The sequence below is a fragment of the Mobula birostris genome, chromosome 9 (genome assembly GCF_030028105.1).
Source record: "Mobula birostris isolate sMobBir1 chromosome 9, sMobBir1.hap1, whole genome shotgun sequence".
In the NCBI taxonomy this organism is placed as follows: domain Eukaryota; kingdom Metazoa; phylum Chordata; class Chondrichthyes; order Myliobatiformes; family Myliobatidae; genus Mobula; species Mobula birostris.
Window position 1 is genome coordinate 84,907,762 of NC_092378.1, and position 14,375 is coordinate 84,922,136.

The 14,375-nt window shown below is 42.1% G+C and overlaps 1 protein-coding gene across 4 annotated transcripts in view; it reads left to right on the forward strand.

Annotated features, from left to right (window-relative positions):
- arhgap17a (Rho GTPase activating protein 17a) overlaps positions 1-14,375 on the forward strand; it is a 187,307-nt gene that overhangs the window by 109,212 nt on the left and 63,720 nt on the right. For all 4 annotated transcript variants that reach the window (XM_072268334.1, XM_072268331.1, XM_072268332.1 and 1 more), the window contains exons 7-10: positions 5,679-5,796; positions 11,842-11,910; positions 12,080-12,161; positions 13,982-14,109. In XM_072268334.1, the coding sequence (XP_072124435.1) occupies positions 5,679-5,796; positions 11,842-11,910; positions 12,080-12,161; positions 13,982-14,109 (397 nt within the window). The remainder of the gene's footprint in view (positions 1-5,678; positions 5,797-11,841; positions 11,911-12,079; positions 12,162-13,981; positions 14,110-14,375) is intronic.

Sequence of the window (14,375 nt, forward strand, 5' to 3'; positions counted from 1 at the left end):
TCTTAATGATAGCGGAGTCAAGGGATATGGGGAGAAGGCAGGAACGGGGTACTGATTGTGGATGATCAGCCATGATCACAGTGAATGGCGGTGCTGGCTCGAAAGGCCAAATGGCCTACTCCTGTACCTATTGTCTGTTGTAATCCCGAACTGCCTTTTCTGTAGTGATCATAAGCTGCTCTAAAATGCAGTCTAGAAAGGCATTCTACAAATTTCTTCTCTTGTGTTCTGGCACCAGTTTGATTTTCCAAATCTACTTGCATATTGAAATCCTCTGTGACCATCGTTGACTGCTCCTTTTACATGCCTTTTATATCTCCAGTTGCAATTCTTACCCTACATCCTGGCTGCTGTTTGGAGGCTGGCTAATAAGGCAAGCATGCCACATACCTTAACCACCCCATCAAATTCCGTAGCCCCTTTCAGGGACATATGAATTTGGACCCCAAGATCCTTCTGCTCATCAACACTGTTAAGAATCTTGCCCTTAACAGTGTACTGAATTGAATTGACTTTATTACTTACATCCTTCATATACATGAGGAGTAAAAATCTTCATGTTTTCATTTAAATGTGCAATGTGCAATTTATAGTAATTTATAATAAATAGTATGTACAACAGGACAGTCAATATAATATAGAAATACAATTGTATCAGCATGAATCAATCAGTCTGATGTCCTGGTGGAAGAAGCTGTCCCGGAGTCTGTTGGTCCTGGCTTTTATGCTGTGGTACCATTTCCAGGATGATAGCAGCTGGAACAGTTTGTGGTTGGGGTGACTTGAGTTCCCAATGATCCTTCGGGCCCTTTTATCACACCTGCCTCTGTAAGTGTCCTGAATAGTGGGAAGTTCACACCTACAGATGTGCTGGGCTATCCGCACCACTCTCTGCAGAGTCCTGTGATTGTGGGAGGTACAGTTACCATACCAGGCAGAGATGCAGCCAGTCAGAATGCTCTCAATTGTACCCCTGTAGAAAGTACTTAGGATTTGGGGTCCTATACCAAACTTCTTCAATAGTCTGAGGTGAAAGAGGCGCTGTTGTGACTTTTTCACCACACAGCCGGTATGTACAGACCACGTGAGATCCTAGGTGACATGTATGCCAAGGAACTTAAAGCTGTTCACCCTCTCAACCCCAGATCCATTGATGTCAATAGGGGTTAGCCTGTCTCCATTCCTCCTGTAGTCCACAACCAGCTACTTTGTATTTGCGACATTGAGGGCGAGGTGGTTTTCTTGACACCACTGTGTCGGGGTGATGACTACTTCTCTGTAGGATTATTATTATTATTTGAGACTAGGCCAATCAGTGTAGTACCGTCAGCAAATTCAATTAGCAGTTTGGAGCTGTGGGTGATGACATAGTCATGGGTATACAGAGAGTAAAGGAGGGGCTTAGGTCACAGCCCTGAGGGGCACCTGTGTTGAGGGGCAGAAGTGAGAGAGCCCACTCTTACCACCTGCAGGCGATTTGACAGGAAGTCCAGGATCCAGCTACGCAAGGCTGAGGTCTCCAAACTTCTTGTCAAGTCTAGAGGGAATTATGGTGTTAAATGCGGAACTGTAGTCCAAGAACAGCATTCTCACATAAACGTCCTTCTTCTCCAGATGTGTAAGGCCAGTGTGTAGAGCTGTCTCTCTACATTTGATCTACCAAGGTACGACACTTCACATTTGGCTGGATTAAACTCCATCTGCCAATTATCTGCCTGTATCTGCAACTAATCTATTTCCTACTGCAGGGATCCCCAACCTTTTTGGCACTGCGGACCGGTTTATTATTGACAATATTCTTGCCGACCAGGTGGGGAGGGCGGGTGGTAGGGTTGCCAATGGACAACAGTAGCCGTCAAACTGAGAAGACTACCATGACCATGAAGTCTCGCGCGGGCACCTGTGTGCGCATGCGTGTACTCGCTGATTTTTTTTCTATAAATCGTTTTTGGCGATTCTGTATGGGGGGTTGGATGTTAATCACGCGAGGAATATAGGTGATAAGTCAACTATAACTAATACACTCAATTTCGATTCTAAAAGGATTTATCTAACGAATTTAATTTTAAACACAGTGCATATTTTCCTCGCATGACTATAGTGATAAGTCAGTTATAAGTCACTTATAAGTCAAAAGCATCATAACATTTTAAGTAAAGTTTGGATATTAAACACACAGCACAAATTTTCCCCATATGAACATATAAAATCATTGCAACACACCAATATCGCTGAATCAGTGGGAGTCCTGGGCTTGTTTCCCTGCAATGAGACGGTGCCATCGAGGGGTGATGGGAGACAGTGATACTCGAAGGGGGTTCCTTATGTCCAGTCTATTCCGCAATTTAGTTTTCGTTGCATTCATTGCAGAGATATGTTGGAAATGGAAGCAACGTTTTCAGTGCTTTCGTGGCTATCTCAGGATATTCAGCCTTGACTTTGATCCAGAATGCCGGCAGAGATGTTATGTCAAACATACTTTTCAGCCCACCGTCATTTGCAAGCTCAAGGAGTTGATCTTCTTCCCGCGCTGACATGAATGATGCGTGCGTAATGACCTCGCGTGCGTTCAAGCTCAACAGTGGGCGTGACAGGGAATGAGGAAAGGTGCAGCTGACTCATATCGCCAAATCATGTTGTTCCTCGCGGCCCAGTTGCACATGCTTTGCGGCCCGGTGGTTGGGGACTGTTGTCCTACTGTATTCTGTGCCGGTCTTCTACACAATCCATAACACTACCTTTTATCTGCAGCCCTACTGACCCACCCATCTACACTTATATCCAAGTCATTTACTGTATATACTTCAGAAACAGCAGAGGTCCCAGTACAGATCCCTGCAGAACACCACTAAGCACAGACCTCCAACTAGAATAAGTTCCTTTGGCCACTACCCTCTGTCTTCTATGGGCAAGCCATTTCTGAATCCAAATGGCTAATTCTCCATGCATCTGAATCTTCTGGATGAGCCTTCCATGAGGGACCTGTCAAACACCATATTTTGGTGTCCACGTTAGCAGCATCTACAACTCTACCTTTATCAATCACCACATCACCTCATCAAAAAACTCAAGCAAGTTAGTAAGACATGACTTGCCTTACACAAAGTCATGCTGTCTCTCCCTAATTAGAAACAAGAGAAAATCTGTAGATGCTGGAAATCCAAGCAACACACTCAAAATGCTAGAGGAACTCAGCAGACCAGGCAGCATCTGTGGGAAAAAGTACAGTCGACGTTTTGGGTTGAAAGCCTTAATTAGACCATGGTTTTCTAAATGCATTCTTGGATGTTAAGCTCCGAACTGTTACCTGCTTTTAGCCGTGATTTAAGTGGTGCCCACAAGGTCATACTTGCTCATTTTTAACTATGCTCCAAGATTATCTACAAACCTCATTTCCAGAAAAGTTGGGATATTTTCCAAAATGCAATAAAAACAAAAATCTGTGATATGTTAATTTACGTGAATCTTTATTTAACTGACAAAAGTACAAAGAAAAGATTTTCAATAGTTTTACTGACCAACTTAGTTGTATTTTGTAAATATACACAAATTTAGAATTTGATGGCTGCAAAGTTGGGACAGAGTTAAAATAAGATTGAAAAGTGCACAGAATATTCAAGTAACACTGGTTTGGAAGACTCCACATTAAGCAGGCTAATTGGTAGCAGGTGAGGTATCATGACTGGGTATAAAAGTAGCGTCCATCAAAGGCTCAGTCTTTGCAAGCAAGGATGGGTCGTGGCTCACCCCTTTGTGCCAAAATTCATGAGAGAATTGTTAGTTCAAAAGGAACATTTCTCAATAAAGATTGCAGAGAATTTAGGTCTTTCAACATCTACACTACATAATATTGTGAAAAGATTCAGAGAATTCAGAGACATCTCAGTGCGTAAAGGGCAAGGTCGGAAACCACTGTTGAATGCGTGTGATCTTCGAGCCCTCAGGCGGCACTGCCTATGAAACCATCATGCTACTGTGACAATTATAGCCACCTGGGCTCGGGAGTACTTCGGAAAACCATTGTCACTCAACACAGTCCGTTGCTGCATCCAGAGATGCAACTTGAAACTGTATTACGCAAGGAGGAAGCTATACATCAACTCCATGCAGAAACACCGGCGAGTTCTCTGGGCCTGAGCTCATCTCAAATGGACCGAAAGACTGTGGAACCATGTGCTGTGGTCAGATGAGTCCACATTTCAGTTAGTTTTTTGAAAAAAACGGGTGTCGAGTTCTCCGTGCCAAAGATGAAAATGACCATCCAGATTATTATCAGCGAAAGGTGCAAAAGCCAGCATCTGTGATGGTATGAGGGTGCATCAGTGCCCACGGCATGGGTGAGTTGCATGTATGTGAAGGTACCATTGACTCTGAGGCGTATATTAGGATTTTAGAGAGACATATGTTGCCGTCAAGGCAACGTCTCTTCCCGGGACGTCCATGCTTATTTCAGCAGGACAATACCAGACCACATTCTGCACGGGCTACAACAGCGTGGCTTTGTAGACACAGAGTGCATGTGCTTGACTGGCCTGCTGCCAGTCCAGATCTATCTCCTATTGAAAGTGTATGCCGCATCATGAAGAGGAGAATCAGACAACGGAGACCACGGACTGTTGAGCAGCTGAAGTCTTATATCAAGCAAGAATGGACAAAATTTCCGATTGCAAATCTACTACAATTAGTATCCTCAGTTCCAAAATGATTAAAAAGTGTTATTAAAAGGAAAGGTGATGTAACACAGTGGTAATCATGCCTCTGTCCCAACTTTTGTTCAGTGTGTTGCAGCCATCAAATTATAAATTTGTGTATGTTTACAAAATACAATTAAGTTGGTCAGTAAAACTATTGAAAATCTTTTCTTTGTACTTTTGTCAGTTAAATAAAGGTTCACGTGAATTAACATATCACAGATTTTTGTTTTTATTGCATTTTGGAAAATATCCCAACTTTTCTGGAAATGGGGTTTGTACTTTATTTCATACACTCTTGTATAGTCAAATATAACACCTTCAATCCTGCTTGCTTCACCCTTTTCCATTTGCCTCTATGTTACTGGAAGTTAAATGATCTCTTTTTTTTATATCTTTTTATCATTTTTAATCTCTCCTGTACTCTCCTTCCATTTTACTTTATCCTTACTTTTCCAAAGTGTTGAACCCACCTCCAAGTATTTAGTTTAAAGCTCGATCCACAGCCATAGTTATGTTATTCTTTAGGTCTCTGGTGCTGGCGTGGTTCTGTTGAGTTCATTCCTTCAGAACAGCTCCTTCCTTCTCCAGTATTGTTGCGAATGTCTCGGGAATTCAAACCCACTTCTCCTACACCAGTCTTTATTGCATGCATTTGGTTCTCTGATTTTGTTCATACGAGTGAATATGCCCATCAGTAACTGAAGTTCAATATCACTGTTACAATATTATGATTATCAAACCAAATGGAGGCTTATTTCTATGAAACGTTATCTTTGAGGAAATTTGTAAATGGTGAAAAACATTGTATTTCATTTGGGCTTTAGGGATCTGGTTATATGTTTGCATCAGGGGATGAAGCAGGGCATATAGTTGATTGAATTTAGCCAAAGGATTGTTGTGACTTGCTCAATATGGAGCCTGGTTTGTGTTTGGAACTTGAAGTGAGTAATTTAGAATTTAAGTGCATTGCGTGGTTTATTTCAGGTATAATCAAGCACACAAGACCGCTTTTTCAGGAGCTAATTTCCAGGCAGTAGCAGCAAAGGTTGATTCCCTCCGGGAAGAAATGGATGAAGCTGGAAATAAAGTGGAATTGTGCAAGGTAGGTTTCAATTGCAGTCTAAATTTGGAAGCCAAAGTGTGCATTTTGATGATCACTGCCTGCTGTGAGTCCAGTTTGGCATTATATACAACTGCCTATGTTTGATTGGCGTCTGTGCCCAGTCTATTTAGTTCCTTCTGATTTAACAGGCTTACATCAATTCTCAGGTTTTAAGTTACTTTCATTACAGAAAATTCTGGGTTTTTGCATGATCTTTTCATTCTTTCATATTCATAGATTGTCGGTGGTGATTATTTAAGAATTAATTGAGGACATTTTGTTTTGAGCCTTAATGATCAGCATTTGGAGCCTTTTGCTTTGAGAAGATAATGGTGATCAACCACTTTAAGCTGGAGTACCTTTGCCTTCTATCATGGGCACTCGCACAGTATTGTTAGATAGCGGCATAATAACTGGAGAGCACGCTGCGTGCAGCTTGCGAATCTAAAGGAACAGCAGAGACCAATACAGTTTGGTACCGATGGAATTACAGGAGTTGCCAGTCAGCATTGAACTCAAAGTAAGACTGCCTTAAGGACTCCAGCTCCAGATTTTTCCTCTGAGTTTTTTCCCGAAGCCTTCCTCATGAGTGGGTATAGCTACAACGCAGGTTTGAGATCAGAGTTCTCCTTCTTCTCGAGGAGCTGCCAACCATGTCTGACCAAAGCAACTAGTTTTAAGGCGCCAGTAACCTGTCCTTACCCCTTCTGTCAGTAGAAGCGTTCCACTGGGCTTAGTAGGTAAACCACACATGAAGGCCAGGAGCTGGACTTAGTTGTCAGAGGCTATTTGAGACGCATGCCATTGGGCACATATAATAGGTAGTGGAAGCTTATCCCCACTACCTCCCTTGGATCTGACAAACTTGAGGAGTGATATATATCTCGGGGTTACAAATCTGAATAATAAAATAATTGCATTGCTTTCCCCCCATTTTCTCATCTGTCTTCTAAATTGTGGTCCCTGTGATTTTCAATACCAGATTTCAATACCAGTTTGGTTTGGACAAGTTACAAGTTTACCTTGACCTGAGTCCAGAGTCCGAAAATATCAGAAAAGAGATGATGCCTCTTAAAAGTGCTATCAGCTGTGGAGCCCGACCACACCTTTCAATGAACGTAGGGATTTTGGCTACAGGTGTAAACTGAATAGCAAATTGTAGGTTAGATAGAACTTAAAGGTCAAATATAGAGGTGTGCCATCTGCTACCAGTTGCATTGGAGCAATAAGAGATGTGTCATTGGGATTGAAGCTGATGTGGAGTGAGACCCTGAGTAATTTAGTGTCATTACTCAGCACTTGGCCTGTAGTCTTCAGTTCCAAGGTAATTCAAGTGCTTATCTTGACACCTCTTGTTTATGTTAGTGACAATGGTGTTAGTGACTCTGCTTCTACCATTCTCTCTCCAGCAAAAGAAAGGACTGGATTTTGGGTTAAACATGAGAATGTAAGAGTTGCCCATCCATCCCTTTGAACTTGCCTGTCAGTTCTTTTCACCTGGGTCCATTTTATTGCAGTTTCTATTTGTTTGTTCCTCTAATATCCCAAACTCTCAGTCTGGAATGCAGTCAGTGACTAATCATTCATAGCCTTCCTGAATAGAGAATTCAAAATATTCACCAAAGGTATCTCCTTGAGGCCCACAAACTAACTAACCTTACATTACTTCAGCAGCTGCAGTGTGCCAACTTGGAGAGCATCAAAATTAGATTTAATATCACCAGCGTATATTGCAAAATTTGTTAATTTTACAGCAGCACCACAATGAAATACATGATAAATAAATATGGAGGGAACACTAAGTTACATTAAGTATCTGTATCTCTATTAAATAGTTAATTTAAAATAAGTAGTGCAAAATAACAGAAATAAAATAAGTAGGTAGTGTTCATGGGTTCAATGTCCATTTAGGAATCAAATGACAGAGGTGGGGAGAAGCTGTTTCTGAATCGCCAAGTGTGTGCCTTCAGGCTTCTGTACCTCCTTCCAGATGGTAACAATATGAAGAGGGCATGTCCTGGGTGCTGGGGGTCCTTAATGATGGACCCCACCTTTCTAAGGCATCGCTTCTTGAAGATGTCTTGGATACTGCGGCGGCTGGTACCCATGATGGAGCTGACTAATTTTATAAGTTTTTGCAACTTATTTCAATCTTGTGCAGTAGCTCCCCTCCCATACCAGACGGTGATGTAACCAGTCAGAATGCTCTCCGTGGTACATTGTAGAAATTTCTGAGTGTTTTTGTTGGCAAACCAAGTCTACTCAAACTCCTGCTGTCTTGCCTTCTTTATAGCCTTCTTCAATACGTTGTGTCCAGGTTAGGTCCTCAGAGATCTTGACACACAGGAACTTGAAACTACTGACTCTCTCCACTTCTGATCCCTCTATGAGGATTAGTTTATTCCTTACAGGCAGCTTATTCATACATTTGTTTATTTCCTACATGTGTTTATTCCTGCATTTTGCTTTCTGTCTATATATTAAATGTGCTCAAATCTTGTTGACCAGGGGTCCCCAACCTTTTTCGCACCGCGGACCGGTTTAATATTGACAATATTCTTGCGGACTGGAATATAGGTGATAAGTCAACTAAGTCACTTATAAGTGGCTAATACACTCAATTTCGTTTCTAAAAGGGTTTATCTATTGAATTTAATATTAAACACAGTGCATATTTTCCCCGTATGAACATATAAAATCATTGCAACATACCAATATCGCGGATTCAGTGGGAGCCCTGGGCTTGTTTCCTTGCAACAAGACAGTCCCATCGAGGGATGATGGAAGACAGCGATACTCGAAGGGGGTTCCTTGTGACCGGTCTATCCCGCAATTTAGTTCTCGTTGCATTCATTGTGGAAAAGCCCACTTTGCAGAGTTATGATGTTGGAAATGGAAGCAACGTTTTCAGTGCTTTCGTGGCCATCTCAGGATATTCAGCCTTGACTTTGATCGAGAATGCCGGCAGAGGTGTTATGTCAGACATACTTTTCAGCCTATCGTCGTTTGCAAGCTCGAGGAGTTGATCTTCTTCCCACGCTGACATGGATGACGCGTGGGTAATGACCTCGTGTGTGTTCAGTTCCAACAGTGGGCGTGACAGGGAATGAGGAAAGGTGCAGCTGACTCATATCATTTCATATCGCTAAATCATATCATTTCCTCACGGCCCGGTAGCACATGCTTTTGCGGCCCGGTACTGGTCCGCAGCCTGGTGGTTGGGGACCACTGTTGTTGACCATCTTCCTGTGTGGCACCTTATTGAAAGCCTTTAGAAAATTAAAATGCATCCACTGGTTCCCTTATTGGTTTTCATTTTCACCAATTTAGAGGTATGGAGCACAGAAACAGGCCCTTCGGCCCACCAAAACAATGTTGTCTCACTAATAACCATTATCTTCCTTTCACAACCTCTTCAACTCTCAACAGTTCTCCTGCCATCAACCTACATAAGGGGTAGTTTAAAGTAGTGAATTAGTTAATCGAGACCCTGTGGGAGACCCACATGATCAGGTAAAGAATGTGCAAACTCCTACACAGATAGCATCCAAAGTTGGGATCAAATCCAAGTCACTGAGGCTGTGACCAGTTGCTGTGCTACTATGCTGACTACTTGTACTTTTATTAGTAGTAATTCCTTCAGTTCTTCATTCCTGCTGTACCCTTAGTTCTCTTGTGGACATACAGTATTTTAATTTTTGCCGTATTCCTTATTTTATATGCTAAATTCTAATGTCTCTGCCTGTAAGGAGTCTACATTTACCTGTGCTTTTGACAGCTATAAAACTTATATTTTGTCTTTATTTCTTGCCAGTCTACTCTTTCGACTGGAATAACACACACAAGATGCTGATAGGACCCAGCAAGTCAGGCAGCATCTATGAAAATGAATAAACAGTTGAAGTTTCAGGCCAAAACCCTTCATCAGGGCTGGAAAGGAAGGAAGGAGATGCCAGAATAAAAAGGTGGGGAGAGGGGAAGGGGGTTAACTAGAAGGTGATAGGTGAAACCAGGTGGGTATGAAAGGTAAAGTGCTGGAGAAGAAGAAATCTGATAGGAAAGGACCATAGAAGAAGGTAAGAGGCCGGAGTGGGGAATAGAAGAAGAGCGGAGGGCAGGATGGAATTTCTTTTTTACTGGAAGGAGAAATTGATATACATACCATCAGGTTGGAGGCTATCCAGCCAGAATGTAAAGTGTTCCTCCTCCATCCTGAGGGTGGCCTTTTCTTGGCACAACAGGAGGTCATGGACCAATATGTCAGAATGGGAATGGGAAATGAAATTGAAGCATTTGGCCACTGGGAAGTTCTGCTTTTAGCATATGGAGCAGTGTGCTCAATTTTCAACAGGTTTCACCAATATAGAGCAGGCACACTGAACACAATAGATGACCCCAGCAGATTGGCGGATGAAGTGTGGCCTCATCTGAAAAGATTGTTTGGGGCCCTGAATGGAGGTGAAGCACTTTAGCTGCTTGCAGGGATGTGCTGGGAGGGACGAATGGACAAGTGAATCACAGAAGAAGCATTCCTGCAGAAATCAGAGTGGTGGGGGGGCCGGGTGGTAAGATATGCTTGGTGGTGGATCCCTTTGGAAGTAATAGAAGTTATGGAGAATGGTATGTTATTCTACCTTCCTTTTCTTTATCAGTTTCTTAATTTTCCTTTACTGAGCTCGCAGTCCTCAGACCACTGCAATCTCTCACAATTCGCTTGATTTAATAGTTGGACCAATGAATCGTTTCTCTTCGGTTTCTGTTCTTCAGGGTTTTTTTTGCAAGTAGTTTCTTTACGTGTTAGCAATTGTCTGTCCAATATTGATACACTTTTAATACAATTCCCCAACCTGCCAGCTCACCCTGAATGTTGCTTTCATGTCGGAGCCAGCTTCCCTTTAACTATTTTTGGGAGTGAATGGATACTGCCTGAGCTTGAGAAACCTTTATCCTGATACAAGTATCGGGGGGAAATGTCCAAGAATTACTGAGGTGTGCTTTCGCAGCAGAGGTTGTTTAGATGTGTGTGTGGATGGTGGGCCTTCTGGTTGTGACATTAGAAAAACTAGAACAGTTTTGACTCCAGTAAAACCAGTGGGCAGGTTGTCTCTGTATAGGATGCCACACAGGTGCAAGCCTGATTGACGGGTTCTCCGACAGTAAATGTTGCCACAGAGAGAGCTGGTAAAGTTCATAATGGGTGGCTTGTAGAGCTGTGGGTGTTGCAGAGAGACTGTAGACTTAGAGGTAAGTGTGGTCATATAGGGTATGGATGAGGGTGGTAATAATGGAGTGTGTACAGACTCAGTCAGTGCAAGTGCTCAAACATCTTATTCACGCTGCAGGAAAGTACACTAACTTTTGCCTGTGCCAGTTGTCATTGTAAGGTTAAACATCCAGAAAACCCAGCAACCTGAGAAAAAATCTGAAATGTTGATGAAATGAGGCACCAAAATAGCTCACCTGCTGAGAGCAGCTTGTCTACCTCAAGCAGAACTGGGTGGGCTCAGCAATCACCTTCATCTATACTGATTGTTGTTTTTGTGAACATTTCAGATAGTTGTTCTCAAAAATAAAGCAACAGTCAGGCTAAACTGAATATTCTATCTTTCTATTTTATCAACACGTAGTTTAGTCATTTCATCATTGGCATCTGTTAGTCTCATGAGACCATGGATTTGCGCCTTGGAAAGTTTCCAGGGCGCAGGCCTGGGCAAGGTTGTATGGAAGACCAGCAGTTGCCCATGCTGTAAGTCTCCCCTCTCCACGCCACCGATGTTGTTTAAGGGAAGGGCATTAGGACCCATACAGCTTGGCACCGGTGTCGTCGCAGAGCAGTGTGTGGTTAAGTGCCTTGCTCAAGGACACAACACGCTGCCTCAGCCAAGGCTCGAACTAGCAACCTTCAGATCAGTAGATGAACGCCTTAACTACTTGGCCACACGCCAACACTGGTAGTTTAGTATTGCTAGTCTATTTTCCTTTCTTTTATTCTGTTGTCTTGGAAGCTGTGATTTGAATGCAGTAAAGAAATCTCTCTGTCCACAGGATCAACTTGCAGCTGATATGTACAACTTTATTTCTAAAGAAGGTGATTATGCAAGGTATTTGGTAATGGTAAGTGATGACACTGACTCTTCATAAGTATTTAGTTCTTTGCCTCATTCATTTAAATTGACATTTTTGTTACAATATGATGGAGTTGCATTTGATCGACTTGAGATTAATACTTCTGTCGGCATGAAGCTAATGGAATTTTTGTTGACAATGTGGTCTTTGTTCTCAGTTATTAGAAGCACAAGCAGATTACCATAGAAAATCACTAGCAGTCTTAGAGCGAGTCCTTCCTACGGTCCAGACCCAGCAAGGTGCAGTACAGCAGCATTTCATCAGCTTCTTCATTTCTTATTAACCTTTGGATGAGTCCCTATTCTATAGTTTTCTTAATTTTTTTGTTTTCCAGCTGTGCATTTTTTCTGCTGATGTATGAATTTTCTGAATTGATGAATGAAATGTATGAATGTATGAATCAAACCACCATTTGATTTAATGGTGGATTATCTGAAACACTCATGTATGTTGATAGATTTAATAACTATAAATAGACTTTAAACTGTCATTGGAAATACTTTGTATTTTCCCTTGTTTAAAAAAGGCTCAAAAAGTAATCCGGGAAATTATAGGCCGGTAAGTTTGACATCAGTAGTGCGTAAATTATTGAAAGGAGTACTAAGAGATAGGATCTACAAGTATTTGGATAGACAGGGACTTATTAGGGAGAGTCACCGTGGCTTTGTGCGTGGTAGGTCATGTTTAACAAATCTATTAGAGTTTTTCGAGGAGGTTACCAGGAAAGTGGATGGAGGGAAGGAAGTGGATGTTGTCTATATGGACTTCAGTAAGGCCATTGACAAGGTCCCGCATGGGAGGTTAGTTAGGAAGATTCAGTCGCTAGGTATACATGGTGAGATAGTAAATTGGGTTAGACATTGGCTCAGTGGGAGAAGCCAGAGAGTGGTAGTGGAGGATTGCTTCTCTGAGTGGAGGCCTGTGACTAGTGGTGTGCCACAGGGATCAGTGCTGGGTTCATTGTTATTTGTCATCTGTATCAATGATCTGGATGGTAATGTGGTAAATTGGATCAGCAAATTTGCTGATGATACAAAGATTGGAGGAGTAGTGGACAGTGAGGAAGGTTTTCAAAGCTTGCAGAAGGATTTTGACCGGCTGGAAAAATGGGCTGAAAAATGGCAGATGGAGTTTAATACAGACAAGTGTACTTTAGAAGGACAAGCCAAGGTAGAACATACAAGGTAAAGGGTAGGGCACTGAGGAGTGCAGTAGAACAGAGGGATCTGGGAATACAGATACAAAATTCCCTAAAAGTGGCGTCACAGGTAGATAGGGTTGTAAAGAGAGCTTTTGGTACATTGGCCTTTACTAATCAAAGTATTGAGTATAAGAGCTGGAATGTTATGTTGAGGTCGTATAAGGCATTGGTGAGGCCGAATCTGGAGTATTGTGTTCAGTTTTGGTCACCAAATTACAGGAAGGATATTAATAAGGTTGAAAGAGTGCAGAGAAGGTTTACAAGGATGTTGCCAGGACTTGAGAAACTGAGTTACAGAGAAAGGTGGAATAGGTTAGGACTTTATTCCCTGGAGCATTGAAGAGTGAGGGGAGATTTGATAGAGGTATATAAAATTATGATGGGTATAGATAGAGTGAATGCAAGCAGGCTTTTTCCACTGAGGCAAGAGGAGAAAAAAAACCAGAGGACATGGGTTAAGGGTGAAGGGGAAAAAGTGTAAAGGGAACATTAGGGGGGGCTTCTCCACACAGAGAGTGGTGGGAGTGTGGAATGAGCTGCCAGATAAAGTGATAAATGCGGGCTCATTTTTAACATTTAAGAAAAACTTGAACAGGTACATGGATGAGAGGTGTATGGAGAGATATGGTCCAGGTGCAGGTCAGTGGGACCAGGCAGAAAATAGTTCGGCACAGCCAAGAAGGGCCAAAAGGCCTGTTTCTGTGCTGTAATGTTTTTATGGTTTCTAAGTTATTTATTCAAGCAATGTATATACTGAACAAATACTTTAAAGATTAACATCAGTGAACCATTACAGCAAAAAGTTATTTGTGGAGATGAATGCATTAGTTTGTTGATTAGTTAATTGATTTCTGCCAGATACGTGGACTGAGAAGCCTGCATTTGGAACTGCTCTGGAAGAACACCTCAAGCGTAGTGGTCGTGAGATAGCTCTCCCAATTGAGGCTTGTGTAATGATGCTGCTAGAAACTGGTATGAAAGAGGAGGTGAGTGCTGGTTGCCACAAATTATACACACACGTATCGTTATCAGAGTTCTCATTTTCATGCTCAGAAATTTGCCATCTCTAGCTCCATCTTTCTTATCATCCATCTTTGTTCTTCTGAACAGTTCACTAACCTTCCTGTATCCAATGCAGGTGAGAAGAATTACTTTGAAAGGTTTCAGCCTTGGCACAGGCACCTTCTCCCTTTTCTGGTGTACTGGGAACAGAATGTATCCAGATTGAGCAACACACATCAAAGTTGCAGGT